Consider the following 11,297-nt stretch of genomic DNA (forward strand, 5'->3'; position numbering starts at 1 on the left):
GCTGCGGGAGGACGGAGCGGGGTACGAAGCTGCTGTATAACACATTGGAGGTGTCATACAGGCATTTTGGCCCTCCCTGCCCCAGAACGCCTCCAGACAAGCCCCTTTTCAGCCGCTCTGAGCTCCTTTTTCAAGTGTGGAGGATGGGGCTGATCCCAAAACACCAGATATCCTATGGCTGTCAAGCCACTGTCTGGTAGCCATAGGATTGCTCCCTCAATGTATAAATTGGATGCGTTATCATTCGTCATTGGGTTGTGGTTGTTTTGGAGTTTTGACAAAATTGGAATCCAAGAGAATTGGGACATGCAAGAAGGGTTTGCATTTTTTTGGGATTAACTGTGTGTAAAGTGAAAGGATGAAGACATTCCTGGGCACATCTAGATCTTCAGATGAAGTGGGAAGCTTTTTTGAAGTTGGGGATATAGTTGTTGTTTTTGTCTATGTTTATGGTTTGCTTCTGCTATTCCTGTTTATTAATGTCAATACATACTCTTGTTTGGTAATTACGCGTGTGTGTGTGTGTGTGTGTGTGTGTGTGTGTTTGGTCCAACTACCCAGACATCCAAATGATTGTCCCAAGTTTTACGGGGTGGGGACTTGAGCCAGAAGTGTATCAGGGAAGGACCGTAACCCAGCATGGTCTTCTGACCCAAGGGTGACATGAGCAAGGAGGAAGAAGGGACTGACAGAGCCAGAGAGGGCTCCCCTGTCTGAAAGACCCCTGCATAGATTCCCCACCACCACCAAAGAGGAAGCCTATGGAATGGGACTAACAGAGAAAAGGTTGATGCAAAGAGTCCAACTTCAGCTAAGAAAGCTGGATCTGTCCTGGTCTAGTCTGAGCAGAAACTCAGTCAAGAAATGTTTGCCTGAAAGGAAAAGTGGTGTCAGTGTATCCATGATTGCAGTTGGAAGGGCAAATCTTTGGTTGGGAGACATCACACTAAAGCGCCTACTCCTGGTGGTTTCCAAGCAGATCTCCAACCCATGTGGGACCACCGGGATTGCCTCTTGAGAAGACCTCGGTGATCCCTCAGGATGATAAGGGAGAAGGCAAGTCCTCAAGTATCCTGGTCCCAAAATGTTCTTTGCTTTATAGACCTTTATAGATCCTTCAACCAGGCCCGGAAGCTGATGGGCAGTTTGTGCAACACTTTCCGCAGAAGTGTCACATGCTGATATGGAGTGTCACATGACAACAGTCAAGCAGCTGCACTCTGCACTAGCTGTTCTTTCCAGACTAGTCTCCAGGGCAGCCCTACATAGAGCACATTGTGTTAATCCAGATTTGAAGTAACCAACACCTCTACCACTGGGGCCAAGCTATCCCCATTGAGGATGTTGCTGTCATACTAGACAAAGCTTTAAATTGCAGGCCAAATTACTGAGGTCAGTGAAAACTTCAGCAACAAAAATGGATCTAGGCCTACCCCAGACTATGAACCTGTTCTTCCTACAGTGGGAGCACAACAGGATACCAGGCTATCTCTCAGACATGGAAACCACTCACCCACATAGTCTCCATCTGACCAGGTTCAATTTATTTGTACTTTGTTTATTGGCTCTCATCCAGCATGTTACTGAGTCCAGCACTGAATAGGAGTTCATACAGATGCTAAGTCACATTGGAGACAAGATTGTAAACTGGGGAATACCACAGTGCAAGAGCTAAGGGGTTGAAGAATGATCCTCCAGTGTTACCTACTGAAACTTGACCTGTAGGTAGAAGATGGAAGCAATGGTGTACGGACACTCCAATACTCAACCTACTGAGACTGTCCAGAAGGATACCAGAGTAGATGGTATAAAATGAAAAATGCCAAACATGTCCCCAGGGGGATCCTTGAGGATACTACTGAGAAAATTAGACTGTTTCCTGCCCACACTTCAATGCTTAGGACATGTTATGATGTCTCTACGCTGAGTCTTTCACTATTTGTGGTGGTGTCACAAAACAAAAATGGAATACCTGCCATGCTTGCAGCCATTCGTGTTCCAGCCTGTTTTGTCTACCCACCATCATTATCTGCTTGGATCGGGATAAATAAGCAGCATTTAAAGCATGGGCCACAGCTTGGACACTGTTGTAGGTCCTGAAGCTGTCTTGAGACAGGGCTCTCTCAACCTCCTCCAGGGGCAGCTCCCCCAGTTTCTCTTTCTCTGTGCAACTTTTCCAGCTTCTTTTGGACAACATGTGGTTTGAAGACAAACAATGGAAGGACTCATTCCAAAACACATACAGAAAAGAGGAAAATGGTTTGTAATAGTCATATTTGGTCTTTTTCTGTGTATTCACTTTGAAGGTCAAAGAACCATGGATGAACCTGAAGGCAGTAGGTGCAAATAACAAGTTGTAGTCGATATCCGGAAAGGTTGTTGTGATCCAGACTTTTGGCCCAGTTTCTTTCTTTTCAAGCATTCTTTGCATAATGATAACTGGAAGAAATACGTATTGAACATCCGCATAGAATACAACTACATTGACTTGTCCCCACACAACAGATAGTTCAGTCTCATGTCTGTTTCTTATGTGTAGTCTTTGTGAGAAGGCAACACAAATTCCACTCCTGGTCAAGAGGGGTGTCAGGGCTCTCATGAACCTGTCTCCATTGTCATTGCCTGGAGCAAAGAGACCCATCCACGTCCATCCAAAAAACAGGAGCAGTTGCACGATCCCTGGGTACTGGGTTTCTTCCCTTGGGCCCATCCGGTGCACAAAAGGGAACTGAGTTCTATCACTCAGAACACGATCAACAACACCATAACTGATCTAGAGAGGAATGGAAGAAACTGGCTTTCTGCATTGTGTTGTTTTCAGGATAAAGGTCAGATATTTATTAACCTGAAATTATAAATATCTAACAAAATGGCTGCCACTAAGAAAGGTGTGGGGTGCATGTGGAGGTGGAGAGCAGAAATATCCCAAGGATCCTTTATGGTACACCTAAGGTACACTGGGGTCTTTGCCCATGGGGGTCCTGGGCACAGAAGCCTCCCACCCAGGATTTAAACAAACAACTACTACTACTAAACAGGATGCTAAAGGCAGTATTTTCCTTTTCCCCATATGAGGGAATCCAAAACTTCCACTTCTTCAAAATACAGTAGAGCAGTGCAATTGAAGACACTACAAGATATGGGTTAATCCTGCTCCCCGAAATGACTGAACCCATTGTAAAGGGAAGGTGTAGCCACACTCCCACCTCTCTTCCAGATACTGTTCTCAGGGCACACTAGAGCCTTTTCCAGGAATTACCACCAAGAAGGGGCAACACGAGCAGAAAGGCCTGCAAGGTCATCCCTTTAGCTCAGGAGAGGACAATTTCATTTGTCCGGAGGGTGCAGTGCCAGCCCTCAAAGCCCGGAGCTCCTGCACTTTACTGATATCACCACACATGGCCAAAATCCTGGAGTACTGGAGAACATTTTGTGCAGGGAGAGTGCACTTTGTTTCCCAGAAGAATTGGGCTCCCCACAGCCTGCCCAAAAGCTGCTTGGTAGGGATGTACGAAAATTCTGCCACGGATCTCGGGGAGGTTGAATGCCAGCACATTTGGCCCCCTGAAATCGGAGGCGGAACGCCCTGCCCCCCCGGGACGAGACATACCTTGGGCGGATCTTCCTGGTGGCGGCGGCTCCGGAGGTGGCTCCAGAGGCAGGGTGGCAGTGGCGGCTGCGGTGGCCGGTCTTCCGACCGGCTGCCACCGCCGCCATTTCCAGTTTTTTTTTTAAAAAAAAAAAACGTGATAGGCTACGTAAAGATTTACGTAGCCTATCACAGATAGGTTTTTTAAGAAAACCATGATAGGCTACGTAAATCTTTACGTAGCCTATCATGTCTGACCTTTTTAAAAACAACAACAACAATGTGCATACGCAAATGGCGGCGGCCATGGCCGCCGCCATTTGTGTCCCTGCTAGCCAGCGGTCGGATGTCCGGCTGCTGGCGGAGCCGGCTGGCGGCTCCGCAGAATCCCTGTGGAGCACAGCCGGCCAGCCAGGGTTCCGGGGGGGGAGGAATGGAGCGCCTCCCCCCCAGCGAGGATTCCGGGGAAGGGACGGAACACCTCCCCCCAACCATAAACAAAATCCGTGAAAGTTAAGTGCCTTTCGTACATCTCTACTGCTTGGATGATTCTCAGACCCCAATTGCAGCGACTGGATAGGGGTCTGCAAAAATCACCAGGGGAGCCTTAGATGACCTGCTGGCTGCTTCTTGCCCAGTTCTGCTTTACCTTCACCCATGTGGTCACGTGCCTTGTGCCGACCTCCCTGTGTTCAAGCACTGCCTTTGCTTCGCTTCCATTCAGTCACCACCAAAAGGCAAGAAGGAGGGTTTGGCAGTGTTGGGCCCTTCTGAACCCAGGAGCTCTCAGCAACTGCCCCACCATGCTGATCCCTGACGCCAGTCGTGATTATGCTCTTCCCCTGGCTTTGCTTTTTGATGCCCTGCCTCCCATTCAAAGGTGTCTCCACCACCACTACACACCTCCAAGCTTCCTCAGTGGCCAGAGGTGTTTTGGAAAGGAGTCCATGCCGAGCTGGTGCTCAGCTCCCATTGACAAGCCGCTGGCCTCCCCTCCCCTCCCCTCCCCATTCCTACCTGTGGGATTTTGTAGATGCCTGACATGGTGGAAATGAGGATGGACAGGTCAGATTCAACCCCTTCAAGAATGGCCAGCGGGTTATTCCTTCTCCCGCAGCTGTAATTTGGGAGGTTGCTTTCCCCACCAGCAAGCAGCTGCAGCATAGCATAGGATGTCGTTCTTCCATAATAATGGCTCTCATAGAGGTTGTAGCCCAGGCTGACATTGGGTAGGAGCCGGGGATTCCGACTGACCTCCTGGATGGTGAACAAGAAGGACAAGCTGTGCCAGTACCTCAGAAGTACACGACTGCAAAGCAAGAAGTCCAAGTTAGAGGAGATGCATCGCACTGTCATCCTCCTTTCAAGGAAAACAAAATGTCACAATCTATAGCCATTTTCATGCAATATAAATCTCAGAAGAGCTGATTTTCACACAATGTTTTGCATGTTGATTGGGGGCAAGGAATATACCTTCATTGCAACGTCAATAAATATCTACTCATCACTAAAAAACAAAGATGGAATGATTGCCCCCGATTTCTTGAGAGGAGAGATTGACAAGCTTCAAAATACACACACACACAAGCATGCACGCCCACAGACATAAATACATATCTGTCATGAAAGTTTTGGAAATGCCTACAGAGGATTCCAGTAGTTTTGGCGGTATTGGCTGCTTTAAGCAGATCTGAGCGGGGAGATATTCCTTGGTAGAAACTGAGCCTTCAGTCTTAGGAGAATGAGATATACACACATAGCTTTCAGCTGTTAATTTGGTGGTCTCAGCTAAGTTCAGATGTTTATGATTTGTTTTATATATTCCTTTAATCCATTTCTCATCTGTCTAATAGCAAATGTTCTGACGACACATTACAAGCAGATCTTCACCTTTGGAACCCAGCGGGTCAGAGCTTAATGCATGACCAGGGCAAAAGACCACAGACTCATAAATTGAATTGCAACAAATGGATCCATTTATTGATATTCAATGCCTAAACCTAAGCTGATCTTCATAAGGAAACTGACATTATTAATTTGCACACAACCATAGCAACATTCATATTTACTAGATATGGGGTGTTTCAGGTTTGGTTAGAACTGTCCAAAGAAATTATTCAACCATACGTGATCCTAAACTCAATGTTGCCCTCAAGATACTAATTCTCCTAAAGTCACAACTGGGAAAAGTAGGGAGAGCAATTTGCCAGGGATGACCAGGGGTTTGAGGAAATATGGGGCATCTCCAATAAATGGGCGTAACTGGAGTGCAGGTTGGGCGCAAAGAAATCACATTTACGTACCAATCGCGCCTATTTAAAGGGGACTCTGAAGAGATGTATGGGTCGTGATATTCAAACATTTGTGAAGATATGACTCCACTAATGAGGAAGTCTCCTGGCCGGTAGTAATTCGATGCCCCCTTCTGATGTTTCAGCAGATGTGGGGGACACGTCAAATGCTGCATCTCCCGGGTTCCATGAGGCAGGAGGAGGAGGACCAGCAGCAGCAGCAGCAGCAGTAGCGCTGACATCATCCTGGCTTTGTCTCCTCAACTACCCATGTATGGTAGTTGGGTCATCTCACCTCCAAGGCCTGCTGTTCAGAAGAAGGCAAGGAAACGGCTGCTGTGTCCTTCCAAATACAATGAGTTCTAGGCCAAGGGGGACTTCTAGTAACTTGCTCCTCGGGCTCAGCCAATTGCCCCAGATCTCCATCCAAGCTCTCAGTGGCATAGCAGTTACGTTATGCACCCCATTTTTCAGGCACCGTTCAAAGAGTTACCTCATGTTGCCCTTGAATCTGATGTTTAAGTCCGTGGTCTCAAATCTCCATTGAAAAAAAATCTCTTGAGCTTTGGCAAGAACCAGAATGAATCATTATGTTTTTGATAGTTATCAGGGGGAGGGGTCACATCTGCAGCTTCATGAAGTCTCCACCTGGCTCAAGACGCAGGTGCCAAGCAGGAGAAAAACATGTTTGTGAGAAGTCCAGATGGGGCTCCATTGTTTGACCTGGGTCAGTGATGGGGGAATGCTGAGCTTGGTCTGACCTTTCGTAAAGAAATATGTACAACAGAGCCAGGATTAAAAACATATTTTGGGATGTATGCCAGTGGTTGGGAACATGCGGGCCTCCAGATGTTATTGGACTGCAAGCCCTTGACACCACAGCCAATGGTGATGGATGATTGGAATTCCAGACGAAGAGCATCTGGAAGGCCACACCTTCCCTGTCCCTGATGTCAATGGATGTGCACATGACTTGGGTCCCTTTCCCCGGCCTGCTGCCTTTCATGACTCCACCAATTGCACCTCTGTTGATGGATCAGCCAGGTTTGGCAGTGATCAGTAAACTGATGATAGCTGATGACAGAACTCAATGACAGCCTTGCCCAACCTGGGAACTACAGCTGTGTCGGACTATAACTCCCATAATTCTAGGGATGTCAGAGAATTTCGCCATGAATCTCGGAGAGGCTGAATGCCAGTGCATTCGCCCCCCCGAAATCGGTGGTGAAACGATCTGCCCCCCTGCCCCCCCCGGGCGGGACTTACCTTCGGTGAATCTTCCTGGCGGCGGCGGCTCCGGCAGCGGCTCCGGCGGCGGCTCCAGCAGCGGCTCTGGCAAAGGTTCGGCAGCTGCGGCTGCAGCAGCCGGTCCTCCGACCGGTTGCTGCCGCCGCCATTTCCAAGTTAAAAAAAAACACATGACAGGCTACGTAAAGATTTACATAGCCTATCACAGCTAAATTTTAAAAAAACACCGTGACAGGCTATGTAAATGTTTATGTAGCCTATCACAGCTGAGTTTTAAAAAAAGAGGCGCATACGCAAATGGCGGCACCCATGGGCGCTGCCGTTTGCGTTCCTTATTTTTGCACATCTTAGTCTACGTAAACATTTACATAGACTATGGCGAAAATAAGGGGAACACAAATAGTGTAGCGTCTACGCTATTTGCGTTGCCCTTATTTTTGCCGTAGTCTACGTAAATCTTTACATAGACTAAGACGTGCCAAAATAAGGCACATTTACTTAATAAACATTTACGTAGCCTATCACGGCTGACTGCAGGGACGCAAACGGCGGCAGCTATGGCCATTGTCCTTTGCGGGCCCAGCTGGCAAGGATTCGGGGGTGGAGGGATGGAGCGCCTCCCCCCCGGCCAGAATTTCGGCAGGAGGGATGGAGCGCCTCCCCCCCCACCGCGAATCAAATTTTGTTAACGGTAAGTGACTTTTGTACATCCCTACATAATTCTCAGTGACCATGCTGGCAGGGAATTATGGGAGCCACCGTCATGCACACCTGGAAGGCACCCAGTTAGTGAAGGTGGCCCTATGAGGGTTAGCAGTGAGCTCATCAAAACTGTGTGTAATCTTGTTTGGGAAAGAAGTAGAATAAAGCTGACCTATTCACAATAATGCAATTCTAGGCCACCAGCCTAAATCTCTGACTGGCAGTAACTAAGCCATAGGAGAAGCTTTTCAACCTTTTAGAAGGAGGGGAAAAACACAAAAGCTGGAAAAACTCCAAATGATCTCCTGTTTGGGAAAGGGAACATGGCTATCTGGGGAACACCATGGGGTCAGATTGAAACCCTGAGTCAGCTGGATTTGGCCTGGTGGCCTTAGGTTCAACACCTCCGCTTTGGGGCACTGTGGGTAATTAAAATGGGCAGCTAGACCCACCCACTACGTGGTGATCAGAGTGAGGTCACCACAGCCAGGTAACACCACCAGGGCCCACTGACACAGGAGAGAGCGCAGCACAGGACACCGGGAACCCCTCAAACCTTGAGCCAGACCTGGTTTATCCACATGAGATCCCTCCCCCACAAACCATCATCTAATCTCAGATTCCACTTCTCCCCATGGACTGAACTATAAATAGGGATGTACGAAAATCACTTACCTGTTCACAGATTATGCTGATGGTGGTGGGGAGGCGCTCCGTCCCTCCCCCCGGAATCCTGGCTGGCTGGCTCAGCAGCCGGCCAGGCCCAGCTAGGCCAGAGCCATCTGCAGCTGGATTTCCGGCCGTGGAGGGCTCTGGGAAAAAACAAAAACTGCGTACGGAAATGGCGGCGGCTACGGCTGCTGCCATTTGCGTTCCTTATTTTTGACGTCTTAATCTATGTAAATATTTACATAGACTAAGACGGCCCAAAATAAGGAACGCAAATAGTGGCGGCTGTAGCCGCCGCCATTTGCGTACACTTTTTTTTTTTTTTACCCAGTCATTTTAGGCTACGTAAAAACTTACATAGCCTATCACATAGGTGTAAAAAACAAAACCTGCAAGTGGCGGCGGCGGCAGTCTGTCGGAAGACCAGCCGCCACAGCCGCCACCGCCGAAGCTGCTGCCGGAACCGCCGCTGCCCGGAAGATCTGCCCCAGATAAGTCTCGTCCCCGGGGGATCCGTGGGGGGGGCGGGGGGCAGGCCGTTCCGCCACAGATTTCAGGGGGCCGAATGCACTGGCATTTGGCCCCCTTGAGATCCGTGGTGGATTTCTCTGCCATCCCTAACTAGAAATGGAACCCCATCTCTGGTACTATCATGGCATGAAGACATGGATCCAAGGCATGGATCCTTGCAATCTATATGGATCCCCATATCACCATCACATCATACGCCACCTCTGCATACAGAGATATGTTCCCATTTGCTGGTATCCCATTATTACTCCCTTATGCTGCTCTTCATGCTGAAGTTTATGTTTCTGCCTCCAAGCACAGAGGCATGGATGGAGGAACACATGTTTATGCCAAGTCACTGAAGCTGCACAAATTCTGGTGAGAGGATCAGTAAATGGATGACTGAGCTTGGCCAGGCCTTGGCCAAAGAAACACCAGTGTGAGAGACACACAACACAGAGTACTTCTGTACTGTCCGATATCAACACACGAAACTTCCTTCTGCTGAGTCCGAATGTACAGCCACCTTGCGCCAATATTCCCTGTCATGAGAGGCAAGAGCTCCACAGAATCTCAGGCTGAGAAATGACGACGAAGTGGGTTACTAGTGCCCAGTTCCCCATCTGGAAAACATACAAAGCAAGCTCTATGCTGTCCCATTCCTTTCTCTTCTACACCATTGACCTTCAGGGCCTTCCTCAAAGCTTGCAATGATGGGCCCTGACAGACTGTTAGCAGGCTGCCCAATGGTAGGGCAGGCACTGCAGATTCCAGTAAAAGTTGGCACTCATGGGCAAGGCTCCTTTTAAGAGATCCTTGACTGAGCCAAGGCAGAAAGGTGACAGCAAAGTGATGATGACCAAGAAGCCTGCAGGTCACGTACACAAGGTCACATCTAGCAAAACCCATCTAATCAGAACTGCAAATATTCACTAGCCTTTTTGAACTAGGGATGTACGAAAGTCACTTACCTTTTCACAGCTTGGCTTCGCGGTGGGGGGGAGGCGCTTCGCTTTCCCCCCCCGAAGTTCAGGCGAGGGGGGGAAGGCGTCCCGCCTCGCCCGGCCAAAACTCAGGCCGGGGGGGAGGCTTTCCGCCTCGCCCGGCCGAAATTCAGGCCGGGGAGAAGTACCCCGTCTCCCCGGCCGCGAAACAAAAAGTAAAAAAAAAAAAAAGACTCGTGATAGACTACGTGACGAGTTACGTAGCCTATCACGGCTAGATTTCCAAAGTCAGCCATGATAGGCTACGTAAATCATCACGTAGCCTATCACGGGTGACTTTAGAAAAAAAAAAGCACATATGCAAATGGCACCGCCCATGGGACGCTGCCATTTGCATTCCTTATTTTTGCACATCTAGTCTACGGAAAGATTTACGTAGACTACGGAGAAAATAAGGGCAATGCAAATAGCACGCCACAGCTTGGAGAATGGCTGGGAGCACAGCAGCTCACCAGCTCTCTTCCCCTGGCCTCCTCTTGAGAAGCACTGGGGGCGGCCATTCCAATATCCCTCCTGCCTCCCTTGGCTGTTAAGGAAACCCGTGACAGCTGATGTGGGGACTAAGGGCCTCTGCAGCAACCCAGTACTTCGCCCTGAACTCCCCCTGAGGAGGCCAGGGGGAGAGAGCTGGGGGCTGGCCGCGCTGAGTCTGGCAGCTGCCGGAGTTGTTGGTGCAAGCTGGGTGGGGTTTCATTGTATCTTATTCTCTAAGTAGGAAAAATGGGGAAATGTTTCTTCTCAGTGAGGGCACGGGGTCAACGTCTCACTCTGTGGTGTTCTTTAATGCTTTGACATTGTGCATAACAAAAGGAAGTGTGCGTCTGGATGACCTCAGATGACCTCAGAGGGGGGCACCAAATGGGCCATGGAATGTTTTTATTTTAAATTACTTTTAGTTGACAAGTTTTCCTATCATCATCAGAGAGCTACATGGCATTCCTCAATGCAATTAATGGATGAAGCCCGCAGGTGTAGGGATGTCAGAGAATTCTGCCACGGATCTCAGTGAGGCCAAATGCCAGTGCATTCAGCCCCCCGAACTCCGTGGTGGAATGGCCTGCCACCCCCCCACCCCCCGCAGATCCCCCCCGGGTCGAGACTTACTTGGGCCAATGTTCCGGATGGCGGCGGCTCCAGCGGTGGCTTCGGCGGCGGCTGGTCTTCCGACTGTCTGCCACCGCCGCCATTTGCAGTCTTTTTTTTCCTTCCCCCATTCGTGATAGGCTACGTAAAGACTTACATAGCCTATCACATCCGGGTTTAAAAAAAAACACGTACACAAAT

At 49.1% G+C, this 11,297-nt stretch overlaps 1 protein-coding gene across 1 annotated transcript; it reads right to left on the reverse strand.

The window, feature by feature from the left end:
* Nucleotides 1-1,522: 1,522 nt before the first annotated feature.
* On the reverse strand, nt 1,523-10,158 carry LOC146356348 (vomeronasal type-2 receptor 26-like). The gene is made up of 3 exons (XM_084832598.1): nt 9,981-10,158; nt 4,607-4,898; nt 1,523-2,773 (listed from the first exon to the last, which is right to left on the reverse strand). The coding sequence occupies exons 2-3, from the start codon at nt 4,751-4,753 to the stop codon at nt 1,919-1,921; spliced, it is 1,002 nt and encodes a 333-aa protein (XP_084688724.1). The 5' UTR covers nt 4,754-4,898; nt 9,981-10,158; the 3' UTR covers nt 1,523-1,918.
* Nucleotides 10,159-11,297: the final 1,139 nt, after the last annotated feature.

The sequence above is a fragment of the Heloderma suspectum genome, chromosome 2 (genome assembly GCF_057233095.1).
Source record: "Heloderma suspectum isolate Gila_16-S chromosome 2, 16-S_ref, whole genome shotgun sequence".
Taxonomy (NCBI): domain Eukaryota; kingdom Metazoa; phylum Chordata; class Lepidosauria; order Squamata; family Helodermatidae; genus Heloderma; species Heloderma suspectum.

Excerpts from the sequence above, each read along its gene's own strand:
- LOC146356348 (XM_084832598.1), bottom strand. The coding sequence starts at position 4,753 with ATGCTGCAGCTGCTTGCTGGTGGGGAAAGCAACCTCCCAAATTACAGC. Across the intron at positions 2,774-4,606 it reads GCATCTACAAAATCCCACAG|ATCAGTTATGGTGTTGTTGA; the intron begins GTAGGAATGGGG and ends ATTCCTCTCTAG.